Source organism: Stigmatopora argus, chromosome 14 (assembly GCF_051989625.1).
Source record: "Stigmatopora argus isolate UIUO_Sarg chromosome 14, RoL_Sarg_1.0, whole genome shotgun sequence".
NCBI lineage: Eukaryota > Metazoa > Chordata > Actinopteri > Syngnathiformes > Syngnathidae > Stigmatopora > Stigmatopora argus.
Window position 1 is genome coordinate 2729489 of NC_135400.1, and position 15571 is coordinate 2745059.

The following is a 15571-nucleotide window of genomic DNA, read 5'->3' on the forward strand; positions in this document are numbered from 1 at the left end:
TTTATTTTGTGCATTGAAGAAAGAATGTAGGATATTGCCTCTTCATTACGCTGTATCTTTGTCTTTCTCTTCAGAATTTTAGCACAGAGAAAATAATTTCCGAGTTATACAGATGACGGTGAAAAAACAAAAATTTTAAAACAATGGCTCACTATTATTTAATTAAAAAGGTTAGTAATGTTTTAAAACTTGCCAAAATTAAAATAGAAACAGAAAACTGAAAAAGAGGGCTCTATTAGCTGACACTTTAAAAGAAAAAATGTAAAGAAAAAGGCTTTGCATTCTCATTTGGGGCAAATGTAACATTGAAATAGAATTGAGAAGTAAACTATATAAAAATATTTGAAACCACACACAATCGGCCTAAATTTTGTTGCTTTTATCATTTCAGCGCTGATCTTCTGTATAATAGATCAATATACTGGGTATCCCAATAAAATGTATGCAGACTAAAAATAATTGTAAACGTGGTGTTTAATTAGATTTTTATTATTTCAAAAGTGAGAATATTTACAAGTATCATTTTTCAGTTTTTTCACTGCTTGTTCTCAAACTGGCGCCCACTTTGATCCAGGCACTGCTGACAACGCCAAATGCTCAATGGCATCTCTTAATTCAGCAATTGTTGCGGGTTTCGTAGCGTAAACTTTGTCTTTTAGGTATCCCCATAGGAAAAAATTGCGTGGTGTGAGGTCAGGTGAACGGGGAGGATATTCAACAAAACCTCTTCGTCCAATCCACCTGTTTGGCAAAACCTCATCAAGAATGGACCTAACATCGCGATGGTAATGTGGGGGTGCACCATCTTGCTGAAAATAAACCTCTTCATCTTCAAAATCGTCTCTAATGCATGGCATAACAGATTGTTGCAGCAAGTTCAAGTAAATGGGACCGATTACAGTTGCGTCAAAAACGAATGGTCCAATTAATCCTCTTGATGATAAACCACACCATACAGTAATTCCTGGTAAATTGACATGACGGTCGACAGTAACATGTGGATTCTCAGGTGCCCAATAGGTACAATTATGGCAGTTAATACACTTTTGAAATAATACAATTCTAATTAAACACCACGTTTACAATTATTTTTAATGTGCATACATATTTGGGGACACCCTGTATGCATAACATTGTATGCTTATAAAAAAAGTTATGGGGAAAAAGTAAGCAAAAGCTGTAAATAATTATATTTATTATGATTTATTTCTCATCTCTGGTCTACCTCAAAACAAAATACTAGGTGGAGAATGCAATTTTGCAGCTGCATCCCAGTTCAAATGGACTGGACGTCTATTGCCTTCAATGGTAGCCAGACAGTGAATATGTGGCCTTTAAATTCAAGTAGGCCTCTGCAAACAGTCTTATGCTCACATAAATTATATTTTTTCTCGCCTGTCTATAAACATGACACAACACTAAGATTATTAAACTCAACAACCCAAAATTCCTCTGTCCCATCTTTGGGCCCCATACTGTTGGTGTGCTCCTCACATCTGGGCACCACTAAGCAATAAATACGAGAGCACACAAACACGCATACTTAAAAACAATTGGATAAATTTTGATTTTGTCATCAAGCATGTGTCTTCCTAAATCTCACCAAAGAAAAGAATCATCACCTTGCCCCCGCTAAGTCCATAAGTTTTTCCTCAGAATTGATATACACTGCTCACAAAAAATAAAGAAACACATTAGATACATCAGAACTCAATATGAAGCTGGACATATACCAGCGGTGGACTGTCAGGGCCTGCAAGGCCTTCTCTGCTGGCCTAAAAAAATATCTGAATCACAGACTGATGTTAATTATATTTTGTCCATGAATACTTATTAAATAATTCCAAATTGTCTGTCAGCTTCCTTTCATTGCTTTCCCCCTGGTTGCACTGCTTCCCGATGTTTGTTTTCATATTGAAGCATTTAACCAATCACATTTCAGCCATTATTTGTTGCCAGGGTCAGAAATCTGCCTTGAGGCCTTCACAATCATTTCTGCAGGCTCTGCTGCATAAAACAAGTGTCGATAAAACTGTTGCTTTAACCAATCAGATTTCGAGTTGGCGACACCAAGGCCTTCTCACAGGCGTAGGGATACGTCATCACTTTCAGAAACTATGATTGGCTAGTGATAGAGTGGCCTAGCCAGAGCTACCAAACTGTATCTGGAGCGAGCTGCACAAGCAAATATATTGTTGTGTTGATTTAATAGTGGTTTTGTCAACCTGCAATGGCTGAAGGAGGAGAAAAAATTGATTTGTTTGCAGATTTACTGTCAAAGCCATTTTTAAGACGAACTTTTCAAGAAAAGCTGGACATCATTAAGAAAAGGTCGGACAACTCCGAAGCAAGCAAGCCTGTCACAACCGGGAACGAACATTTTCAGCACTAAATCGTATAAAAACTTATGCCAGAAGTACGACAGGACAGGCTTGACTTTCAGTATTAGCTTCGATGGCAATAGAAAAGAAGGAGGAAAGAAAGGAGGATGGATTTTGTGTACAGATAAAAAATATTTTTGGTGAGTAAAATGGCTATATTGCTAAATAATATTTCAATTCTATGAGGCTATTATTGATGCTTTTTTATATGTGTCACAGCTGTAACTGCAGTAAAGGTTTTATAGCCATAAAATAGTTTTATCGTCTGACAATTTATTTTCTTATCGTGAGGGGGCTTTGTCGGCCTGTGCCTGCGGCGTCAGCCGGAGCTTCGGCGGCTCGTGCCCACGGCGTCGGCCTGGCATTTGGCGGCCCGTGCCCGCAGCAAGCAAGGTCTGCCCCGGAACACACAGCGACAAGTTTTTGGGAAGAGGATGCCGGACATTTTTATTTCAAAAACGAACTAAAAATGCCAGGCTTCACACGGATCGCATTTGTAGGAATGGCGCTGCCTCGACCGTCCTTATGCTTTAAAAAACAAGAACAAAGCCTATGTTTTTACAGATTGGTTTAAACAGAAAATGGTGTTTTTTCAGTCGTTTTTTTACCTGACATATTTAGTCAGGCGAGTACAGTAATCCCTCGAATATCGCAGACAATGGACCCAGGGCCACAAGAAGACAAAGGACTTGGACTAAAAACTCCCATTTACCAGTTTTTTTAATTTATTTATGTCAAACGAAGAGGAATTATTTTCACTGAGTACAGTATTTAAAGTAGTTACAAATGTAAATATGTACATTATATTAATACACTAGTCTTTTGACATGCTTATATTGAATTGAATGCTTTTATTGTCATTATACAAGTATAATGAGATTTAAAGCTTTCACCACGTAGTGCACAAATAATTGTACTTGTGTGCTTATATTTCGGTAGGCGCAAAAACATGTATTATGGTATGTAGTTATAATGGGGTTGATCCTACTTCGTGGTTTTTCGTTTATCGCGGCCATGTCTGGTCTACATTAACCGCAATATTTGAGGGATTACTGTACTTGTCTTAACAGTCAGTTGAACAGAAGTGACTACATTTACACCTTCAAGGTCATTAATGAGCAATAGTGCTATTCCCTTGACAGGGAGGCTAAGCATAAAGCACCATTGTAACTTTTCCAGTAACTAAACCTGACTTCATAAATACATAGTGCAGAGGTACCATACCAATTCTACCTTCAATCCCTTGAACCAGAGTAAAGTCCTCTAAGTTAGTGTCCGCAAACTCACTGGCAGACAAAACATCTGTTAATAAAAGTGACTGGGTCGCTCCAGTATCGCGGAGAATACGAATGGGATGGAGACTAGAGTCCTCCTTTGAGCGAACAAATCCCTCTGACACGGAAGGTAGGAATTCTTTCTTTAGAAGATCAGGTGACTCAACCATTTTGGCATCATTAGGACAATTAGGTTCTTTTAGCCCATCATCAACAGGTAATTCGGCAAATAACTGCACAAAAGCATTTGGTGTAATTTCTTTGTCTTTCTTTCTCTTTAAAATGTAACATTCCAACATGGCATGACCGGGTTGTGGCATGTAACACTAGAGAGAGTTTCCTTTTTAAAGTCACTCTTGTTATTTCTTTCATTGTTTTCATTGTCAGATATGAAAATACAGGTAAAAACGTGCCTTTTTTGCTACTTCTGGCTTTTCCCCCCCAGCCTCGTGTTATATGTTTTATGAAAATTGCATTATCCCCATTTACAAAAAAAACTTAGAAAGGAAAAAAATCTAATTCCGTTAAGTCATTTATATCCATTAAAAACGGCTTTCATTATTGACTTCATGTAATTCTGACAATACATTTGTTTTCTTTATTTGCAAAAAATCAATGTCTTTTTCTGTTAGGTATCAGACAATCTATCAGGTTGGTGTGTTTGTCTCTCGATCATCGCTCTGGTGTGTGAAGATCAGGAAACTCTGGGTCCTTGGTCTTCTACAGGTAAAATGTGTGTAAATAACACATAATTAACACTTACTACGTCAACATAAGCAACATCACAATAATGGCAAAAGTGGCTTTCAGAACAGGTTACATCCAAATATTAAAACAGATATTTTACAACCAAAATCCAAGAAAAATAGGACCTGTTCTCTGATAGGTTCACCAACAGGCATTCCCAAATGCACGCGCAAATAAAGAGAAAAGACAATCTTCTGGATTTTTCTCGCAAGGAGAAAGCGAACCGGTGAGGTAAAGTCCTCGCTTCGTTCTGGCGTCACACGCTTCTTTTCTTGTTTTTTAACTTCAAGGACCCTAGTTACAATGGACATCTCAACTCTCAAGGGAGGGGTGGGAAACAAAAGTGAGACTTCAATATAGTCAAAACAAATGAAGGTTTGAAAGTCATGTGCAGCTCAAGGTGTTTTGAATCTTTGTTTAGTTCAATCCAAGCAGTCCAAGGTCCAAGGTGTTTCGGTGTTTAGTCTACCTAAAGTTCTCAGGAGAAAAGCATTTTACTTTCGTTGCAAGCAACCATATAATAATAATATGAAACTAAGTTTAATAGTAAAGCAAAGCATTCTTCATTGCAAGCAAATATATAATAATGTAAAACTAATAATCCTAACATTCTCGAACATGGTGAACTTAGGTTAAGACTTTAACAAAAATACTCACTGTTCAACATCTGGCAGTCCATTCTGATGATGATCAGGCTTAGCTATGCAATCTGTCAGTGGAAATGAGGAAAATAATGAACAAACACAACAACAGCCTTGTGCCGTATCACACATACACACACACGTGTACACACTGAACGCACTGTTGCTTCTGTGGAAGATTGATTTTATGATTTCTGTTAGAAACCCAGACATTGTTAAATCATCTCTTTACTCCACAGGTGTTAAATGCAGTGCTGCTCCTGTTGGAAGTGCGTTACCAATTCCTGCCTAGTGCCTGGTTCGTGTTTGGTATAATCTTCTTGGAAGGTCTGCTGGGTGGAACTGCATACATTAACACCTTCTACTTTATTAGCAAAGAGGTATGACACGTTAAATCACTTTTGATCTTTTAAGCATCAATGGACGACACCAGGTTTAAGAGGAGACTCGTGGGGTACATAATTAACTGATCACCAGCCAAGTGCCGGGCATGAAAACCAATCATTTGCATTGGGAATGACACCTACAGTTACCAAATTCCACATCGTCCTCTTCCGCACAGCATCGCTCTGATCCAACTGTTGCAGCAAATATGTTGCCATTTTAGCCAATGTGAGGTGGTCCACATCCTCCACTCCACTCAGCATCGCTCCATCCTTTCTGTTCCACAGACAAAAATACAGACCACTCCTATTTTCTGCCACACCTGGCAGATAAGGTCCATGAGTTTAGTATGCACCAAAAAGAAAATTAGGAATCTGCATTAAAAAAAGACTACTAGAGTATTTAAACTTGATATTAACCAAAATAAATATTAACAGAATGCGCTTGCCACTCACAAATAATACTTTCCACAGTGAATATTGAAAACAGCAGACACCAAATTACAAACATACTGTCATTAATAAATAAAACAATGAATACTGGGAGGGTCCTCGAATTACAAATAAGTTACATTCCTACACTTGTGGCATAGCCTTTATCTATGCATGAGACAGATTTCACCGTCAAAGTATCAAAGTACATTTACCTCAACTCAAACTACTTTGTGTAATAAAACTAAAATACTGGGTACCTCTATTTACGAATGGTTGTACATACAAAATATTCAGGTTACGAAAAGCCTCCATGGGAAATCTTTTGTTCCAAGATATGAAAATAATCCAAACTACGAGATGCCAAATTTAATAAAACATCCCTCAAAACTTAAATACAATTCTTCCATCCAGTATTTTTTTAAATTGTAGTGGTAGAGTTGCTTCCCCAACACCTCGCTGGACTCCCATTCGCCAGAAAGAAGCTACGTCTCCATGATGCTGGAACCGAGGATAGCGTAGTGTAGGCAAACAATAGAGCCAGCCTGTGTATCATGCAGGGCAGCGGTCACCAGGTCCAACAGGGGAACATGGTCCCAGGCTAACCCAAAAACAGCGCACTCCATGCGGGCGCTAGAGACGTCCCGGTTGCAGTAGCGGCCAGCAGCGGAACATGACTATTCGATCAAAAGCCCCCTTTGCGGGCGCCTTTTCATCTTTTTCTGGGACGATGGCCAATCAGTGTCAGCCAACGGCGAGTTCATGTGTATCTTCAACCCTCGTTCATCACAGAGTTGATTGTTGAGGTTTTCTGAGTGTGCATAACAGTTCCGTCCCATTGAAAAATGCCTTCCTCTTCATTTTAATGGATTAATAGTTTCTTTATATATTATTTGCATACATATTTTAGACAAATTTGGTATACCTTTTATCATTTTTAAAGGGTATAGTATTAAAGATTGTCGAAAAAATTATACTAATTCAATTTAAAATGTTTTGACTTATAAAAACAATCCCAGTTATGAAACCATTTCTGAAACAAATTATTTTTTAAGTACAGGCATCACTGTACACTATATATAAATAGAATGTTGTACTAACCATTTGGAACCAAAAGCAGTATTTTTTAAATAATTATAAATACCATATTTTCCAGACTATAGTATGTCTTTTTTTCATAGTTTGGCTGGTCCTTCAGCTAATACTCAAGTGCGATTTATATATGGTTGTACAGTAATCCCTCGAATATCGCGGCTTCAACTTTCACGGTTTTACTACATCGCAGATTTTTTTCTGTGAAAAAAAAGTTCATAAAAATGTGAAAATCCACACTGAAAGTCGCAAGTGAAAGCCAATCCCCTGTCTCACTTGCCACTGGGAAAATGGCGGAAGACAGAAGAAGGTCAAAGTCACTCAACTGAGGAATAAAATGGCAGGTAGCGGGCGGTGGCCATCATTTTTTTATCTGAAAATAGAGCTTTCTGAGCGGCCGGAACCTGTGTGAGGGTGACCCATGGCCACAAGAAGACAAAGGACTTGCACCATTTACCTAGTTTTGGGGATTTATATCAAGCGGAGAGGAACTATTTTCATTGTGAGTGCAGTATTTAAAGTAGTTACATATTTAAATATATACATTATATTTAGATATTAATACATTAGTCTTTGCTTTTAGCTGTAATATTTAATTAATATACACCTTTTGATAATTGTACTTGTGTACTTGTATTTCTGTGTATGCGCCAAAACACAAATACTGTGGGAGTTATAATACTTCGCGTTTTTTTTGTTTATTGCGGCCATGTCTGGTCCACATTAACCGCGATATTCGAGTGTTCACTGTATATGTTTTTTTTTCCCTCTATGCCCACTGAAAGCCTGTTATGTTGTCTTTTTAGGTTATATAGTTATCTGAAAAAGTGCTATGTTAACAGATGCCTATTCAGCTTGTTGCTCTCAATTTTACTATTGTCACTTTAACGCAGTTACTTATTTTCTGTTGCAACTCCAGGAAGAATCAAGTTTTGTTCACAGTTCGTGGCCGCCACTGTAAATAGTATAACTTTTGTTTAAAATTCCTAGTACATCTCTGAATAAGATTGTATCCTTATTACAATAAAATAAGAAAAAGGTGTATTGAACAACAATTAAAAATATAAATTAAACATTTTGAAAATTTTACATTTTTTTCTGTAACAAGAGACTTCATTTGCATCAATTCTTTTTGGTTTTTATGTTTGTTAATGATGTTATACTGTTTATTGTTTATACCTCAGATAAGCAAAAGAAAATGAGATGAGATATATTCGGCATGTTTTCACAAAAAAAAGTAAAGCAGTTTCATCTGCAAATTTGATGATAGGATTGGTTGGATGGGATGGGAAATATAGTCGTGTAAATCGGCACACATTGCTGAGAGAAATTAGTGCTGAGTGTCAATGAGGAGGGTGCTGTTAAAAAAGGGGGGTCTGCAGTCTTATCCTTTTAACATTGTTTTAGAGAAAAGTTCAATTAAAATGGATATCTGAAAGAAAAAAAGCATGAGGACAATGTTTAGTTCACACTGTTATTTATATGCTGTTGAATGAAAAATGAAACATGTTTTCACCGGTGTACTGATTACCTCTAAAAGGGCATATATACCTCTAATTATTATTATTATTATCGTTTTCATAATGTTCATCATTTTTATCATTATTATTTATATTATACTATTTAGATCAGGGGTCTCAAACTCAATTTACCTGGGGGCCGCTAGAGGCCGAGACTGGGCCGCATCAGGATTGCCACAAGAAAAGTGCTGATAAAACATTCCAACGTTATCAAATATCTTTATTTTTTAACAAAAAATAATGAATTAAATAAATTAACTTAAAGATGAATAAAAAAATAATAATAATAATGAGCATACAGTAGATATACACTGGCTGGCTAAGTAGAGAAAACTAATAATTTTTATTCTGTTTCAAATGCCTGTATTAACAGCTCTTTAACCTTTAACTTTCTGAACTTGAATGGAACATTGAACATGAAATATTCTGAACACGGCTTCTCTTGCCTACTTCTTGCTGCTAGAGACCTGGCAGAGCTTCTTCTCACATAGCTGAGTCACATTTGGCTTGAGGGAGGAACCAAGTGGAGACCCTCAGTAGAGCTTGAATATGCTCATCAGTAAGTCTGGACCTGTACTTGGACTTATTGAAGTTCAAGGTGGAGAAGAGCTTCTCACACAAGTATGTGCTCCCAACATGGTCCGCTTGAACATTCGGGAAAGTTCAGGGAAGCTGGGGGTCAACTCTCTCAAAAATTGCCCAAGCTTGTCTGCTTCTCCACTCACCTCTGAACTTGCCTTTGAGTGCAGAGTTGCACTGCAGGTCAATGAGCTCCATTTGAAGCTCAGGAGGGGCATCTTGCACATCAAAGGAGAAGGGGTCCGCAAAAATTTGAAATGTGGCTTTGTGTCTTGAAATCTGCAAATCTGTGATCAAATTCCTCCTGTAGCTTCGAAATGACCTCAACATACTTCTCACCACTGAATGCTGTGCCTGCATCCACGAGAGCCCTGCATGCTGGGAAATGGCAAAGGTTTGTCTGAGAGAGCTGGGCTTTCCATAACACAAGTTTAGTGCAGAATGCTCTCACGTTGTCATAGGCAGCACTGACAAGTTGCCCCTGGCCTTGTAGCTTCTTGTTCAGTACATTAAGCTCATGTGTGATATCAACAAGAAAAGCCAAGTCCATGAGCCATTTGGGATCACTTAGCACAGGAACAGCAACCCCGTCTATCTCCATGAAGTCTTTTACTTCTGCTCTCAACTCAAAAAATCTCTTCAACACGTTTCCTCTGCTGAGCCAACTTTTTTTGAGCAAGTGCTACCAGTCCATTCTCCCTCCCTGTCATTGATGGGGCTCCATCGGTTGTTATTCCAACAAAGCTCTTCCATGGCAAACCGGCATTCTCAATGGCATCACACAGCTGGTGAAATATTTCCTTAGCGGTGGTCTGGCCATGCATGGAATTGCTGTGAGCAACTCCTCCATTACTTCAAAATTGTCATCAACACCACAGACATATATTGCGAGCTGGGCAGTGTCTGTGATGTTTGTGGTCTCATCAAGAGCCACTGAATATACACTGAAACATTGTGCTTTCTCACACATTTGATCATAAATGTCACTTGACAGGTCAGAAAGGCTGATGTGGTTGAACTGACTTTTCTTTTCTGGACAGACAATATGTGCAGCCTGTAATATGCACTTTTTGATAAATTCACCTTCTGTGAATGGCTTTCCTGCTTTAGCAATCAACTGACAAACGGCGTAGCTAGCTTCAACTGCTGCATTACTGTCTTTGGTAGCCTTCTTGAAGAAATCCTGTTGCCTCAGAAGACGTGTTTTAAGACTGGCAATCTGGTTGGCTCTCTCATCTCCCTGGTATTTTCCGTACTCCTCAGCATGTCTCGTAGTATAATGACGTTTCAAATTGTATTCCTTGTGCACCGCAACTTTTACAGTGCAAATGAGGCACGTCGGGGTGCCCCTGTGTTCAACAAAGAAATATTGCACTCCCCACTTTTCTTGAAACTGTCTGTGCTCATCACCGACCTTTCTCTTCACGCCAGGCTTTGAAAGAGACATCTCTGGGGCTCTGTAATATGTGTTTCCACTTGGAATGAGTCTCGAGTTGAACTTAACTCATTCATTTCTATGCTGAGAGCAGCGGAGGAGTGTGCGCGCCGAGCGGAGTGATCGGCTTCACGTCTTCTCCTCCGCCCAGCTGATTGGAGGAATGATTGAGTGAGTGAGCGAGGCACTGGACAGCCCGGCCGATGTCCCGCCCTCCAGAGCCGTATACCTCACCGTGATTGGTTCATTCAGCTCCGAACACAACAAGTGTCATTCATATCAATCTTGCGGGCCGCACGAACATTAATCTTTCATATTAAGACGGGGGCCGCAAATTATCATCCCGAGGGCCGCAGTTGGCCCGCGGGCCGCGAGTTTGAGACCCCTGATTTAGATCATGCATACCTCCAAAAACAAATTTTAATTTGTGATCTTTGGTTATTTTTATACATTCATGGTATTGTTTAATTTATTCATTTATTTATTAAAATAATTTGCTATAGTTTTCTATACAGGCAGTCCTAAGGTTATGATGTCCTTGACCTATGATGTTTTGACCTCATGACGCCCATGCATCATCCGTCATTTCGTCCCCAGTGCCATAGTTTCTTCCTAGCTAGTTCACAGTGCTTGTCTGTGGATGTGTGCCGGGAGTGTCTTTGCTATTTTTGCTATCCTTTTATCACAGTATCAATATGGTTAAAGAATTATGCTGCGATGAGCCCAGAGTTAAACCGTTGCATTAAAATATTTTGCTTGTTGCCAAAAGAAGTTTTGTGTAGACAAAGACTACATCGCTAATAGCCAAAATCTGCGAAACTTGCAGTTCACATGTCGTGAAAATAACGAGAGCAATGTAACAAATCGGGTTGCATCTATGGTTCAGGTGGCAATGTTGATTTCTTGAGTTTGTGTTTTCTAGGCTATCCTTAAACACACAGAGGGTCAGGCTGGAGTGAAATTGGGAAGGGTGGCCATATGGAGAAGTTTTGAAAACAATGGCTGGGAGAATTGTACTTAGAAAAACATACTTTTTTAATAGAATGAAGTATAATTTCACATTCACTCAGTGGATGGCAGTCGTGCACTGACAGAAAAGTTGGTGCAGGTAGGACAAACTCGAACAAGAACAAACAATATTGCAGAATTAGCTATACCTACTGACCAACTTTTCCTTCAGGGGTCGCCACAGTAAAACACTATGCAAATGTTTGACAGGGATGGAAAGAAAGGTGGATAGCAACACAGATAGTGAGTGAAATATAAGTCACCTGAAAGCCAAAAGGAGGATTTAAGATGAACCGTATGTAGCACTTGGATTTACTGTTATTTTGGTCAGAGATGACTAACGACTGGGCTGTTTGCTATGCCTAAAGGGGCCGGCAGTGGACAGTAGGAAGCCAAATACATTTGCACGTCATTTAGAGACATTACACCCCAATCACACTAATAAACTGCTGTGGTTGGCCTCATCTCAGATTGGGAGGAAGTTGGGAAAATTTCTGAGCTCTGAGAACAATCTGACACTGAATGTCCGAAAAACAAAATAACTTACGATACACATCAGGAAGCACAGATGTGATCACATGACCGCCGTGTACGTTTTGTCCTCCAATATGTGAATTTTTTCTTCTTCTAGACACTTGTGAGGGTAAGCGGTGCAGATACTGAATGAAGTTTTTCCTGCCTAACTGATGGCCTATATGGCCCTCAAAAGGAAACTTAAAATTATAATGTAGTGACAAGGAATTTTTTTCATTCATCTTCCGTACTGCGCATCCGCGTAAGGGTTGCTGGAGCCTCTGCCATCTGACTTCGGGTGGAAGGCAGACTACACCCTAGACTGGTTGCCAATCAGTTGTAGGGCACACAGAGAGACAGGCGACCACTCACTCTCACAATCAGACTTCCACCGAGTGGGAATCGAACCCAGACTGCCCACATCAAAGTCAAGCGGAAGAACCAAGGAGCTTTTTTGAATTCCTGAAATAGTTTTCAATGACGAGAAAATTTTAGTTTTTAATGACCCTGATTATTCAAGTACTTTTGTCACTCCTACTAATGAGAGGAAAAAGTCACTTCTCGGCAAATGTCAATTTCAAATATTTCCTTTTCTCCCCCTTTTCTCTTAGACTGAAGATAGAGAGCGAGAATTTGCCATGGCTGCAGCGAGCGTTGGAGACAGTGTGGGTATAGCTTTGGCTGGAGTCACTGGTTTCCCTGTCCACAGATACTTCTGTTCACTATGATTCAGCTACAGTTCAGTTAATATTCATAAATAGCATCAATCATTCAAATATCCAAGCAGTTATTGAGCTGTACACTCTAATATGTTTTCAATGCTGCAATAAATTTGAACACTAAATTGTGCTTTGGTATGGGTGTTGGCGCAAATAATTGTTTGTCTCCTTGTGCCCGATCATTGCCTGGCAACCAATTCAGGGTGTCCCCTTGCTAATGCCCAAAGTTGATCAGGATAGTCTCTGGCACCCCAGTAACCCTTGTGAGGATTAGTGGAATGGCAAATGAATGAATGAAATAAACAAGTCCTCTAAATGGGGTTATACGCACTCATTGATCTTGACTCTTGTTTATATGATTATGTTAATCCAGGGGTCGGGAACCTTTTGAATGGAGAGAGCCATAGCCATAAGCAATTCATATTTTTAAATGTAATTCCCTGGAGATCCATATGCAGCATATAAAAGTAAAAATAGATGTGCTTTTTGTCATTTCAAAACTTATAAATTATCTAAATTCTTTTAATAACATTTGCTCCGCTGTTGCTAAACAATGAGTATATGCGGCACGCACAAGGGAGTCTAATGAAAAGAAAAATTAGGACTAAAGCAGCGCTAGAGTTAATGTCAGGACTATTTAAATTGTTACGTGCCAATGCTAAGGTCCCATTGGTTGATGCAGTGGCGCTAGAGTTAGAGTTCGCCCCACTTTGATGTGGCAACGCAAGGGTAGTGGAGCTCGAGAAAGGGTCATGAACGCAGTGATGAGCCAACGTGAGGCTCTTATTGGTGCGTTTGGGACTCAGCTCCGTCACCAGCGGGTTTCACATTTTAGCTTACAAGTTAGCGGAGAGCCAAATGCACCCATCAAAAGAGACATGCCTGGCTTGCGAGCCCTAGGTTCCCAACCCCTGTGTTATTCCATAACTTCTTAATATACATCTTCAAAAAAGTGTAAAATGAAGTCATGTAGTATTTACATTGTACAGGGTGTCAAAAGAGATTTTTTTAAATAATCCAATAAAACTAAGACTGATGAAAGAAACATTTTATACATAAATGAAACCTTTAAAACATGCCATTTAAGAACCACAATGGAATTTTCATTTGTTTAGAATTACGTCATTCCGATGTCATTTTCCTGTACGAATGCATTCTTAAAATCTCCTGTTGAAATTCGCCATTGATCGCTGCAACATTTCTCAACTGGTGAATTTCATCCTGAATTCACCGTAAGAGTATTTACTTGCTCAAGCTCACTGTTTTGCATGCCAGTAAAAATTCCCATTTTGTTATTGGTTGTGATTTTTTTTAATTAATCTGCTATGATAGCTGTAGATAGTATTTTTTTAAAAAGTGTTCGATTTTATTTTGTTCAGAAGCCTGGTACTGCCACTACAATGCCTAGACCAGGGGTAGGGAACCTATGGCTCGGGAGCCATATGTGGCTCTTTTGATGGGTGTATATGGCTCTCTGCTAACCTGTGTGGTAAAATATGGGAACCGCTGGTGAGAAACCACCTAAGTCCCGAACGCACCAATGGGAGCGTCACACTGTGGCGCCGACACTATCTCTAGCGCCTTTTTAATCATAATTTTTCTTCATTATACTCTTCTGCATGCATACTCTCATTGATACTCATTGATTAGCAACAGTGAAAACATGTTCTTAAAGAATTCAGAGACTTTTTTTTACTTTCAAAGTGGTGAAATGATTAATAAATGCACACATTTTCATGTATTTTTACTTTTAAATTCTGAGTATGGCTCTCAAGAATAATGTTTGAAAATATGAATTGTTTATGGCTCTCTTCGTCAAAAAGGTTCCCGACCCCTGGCCTAGACTGTCTGTTCATGAATCATTTTGATAGCGATATATAGGGATGCACCAAAATGAAAAATCTTGATTGTGGATGATGGTCAACTGTTTTGGGATGTTGTAAACCATACAATAATTTATGACTACATACATTCTTTTACTGTATTTACTCGCATATGAGCTGCCCACGCGTATAAGCCGCACGCTTAAAATTGTTGAATTTTACCATATCTCATGTATAAGCCGCCCCTGATTTCCAAGTTTCACCTCCATATTCATGGTTTTAATAGGGAGTACAAATGTGTTACTTTGAAGGGAAAATCATCACACGTGGTGTTTCTGAGCTACTGTATGAATCAAAAGCACATTATTAGGGTCAATATGATAAGGAAGTTAATATACCTCTCTTTGTAAATGCAAAATATCAAATTATTCAATTGGAAAAAAAAGAAACAAGTCAATCTTGATGAGAACCGATGCTCTCTAATTACAGAAATTACAATTTTCTTACCATAAGTTTAATATGTTGTGGCAGCCATATTGCTTCCAATGTCAAAGATCTCAATTATTTCTGATTCATATTACTCCAATAGTTGTCACTTTCGAACAAGAAATAAAACGAGAAAAAAAATCAAAGTGGAATTTTGTTTTATTACAAAATCAAGGTTACTTGTATCTGGCCAGTCAGAGCACGTTTAGACAGCAGCGCCCTAGGTAATATGGCCGCGCCGGGACCAATGTTCCCTCTAATTTTTTGTTTGTCTGGGCAGAAAGACAACCTCCCTGAGCACACTGAGTACCAGTGTGAGCAACATCATCATTGCTCGCTATGGGTACACACCAGTATCACACCTGCCATAAGCAGGTGCATGTCTACTACACAAATGATTTAGTAATAATAAAATGTAATGATTAACATCTATGAATGGGCGGCCCGGCGGATGAGTGCTTCGCGCGTCAGCCTCACAGCTCTGGGGTCCTGGGTTCAAATCCAGGTCGGTCCACCTGTGTTGAATTTGCATATTCTC

The 15571-nt window shown here is 39.0% G+C and overlaps 1 protein-coding gene across 5 annotated transcripts in view; it reads left to right on the top strand.

Annotated features, from left to right (window-relative positions):
• cln3 (CLN3 lysosomal/endosomal transmembrane protein, battenin) overlaps positions 1-15571 on the top strand; it is an 81893-nt gene that overhangs the window by 61886 nt on the left and 4436 nt on the right. For 2 of the 5 annotated variants that reach the window (XR_013304901.1, XM_077619068.1), the window contains exons 13-14: positions 4288-4381; positions 5283-5423. Coding sequence is in view for 4 of the 5 variants with exons in the window: in XM_077619068.1 (XP_077475194.1) it covers positions 4288-4381; positions 5283-5423 (235 nt within the window). In the remaining variant the exon portion in view is untranslated. The other 3 variants (XM_077619069.1, XM_077619070.1, XM_077619067.1) reach the window with 3 other exon arrangements.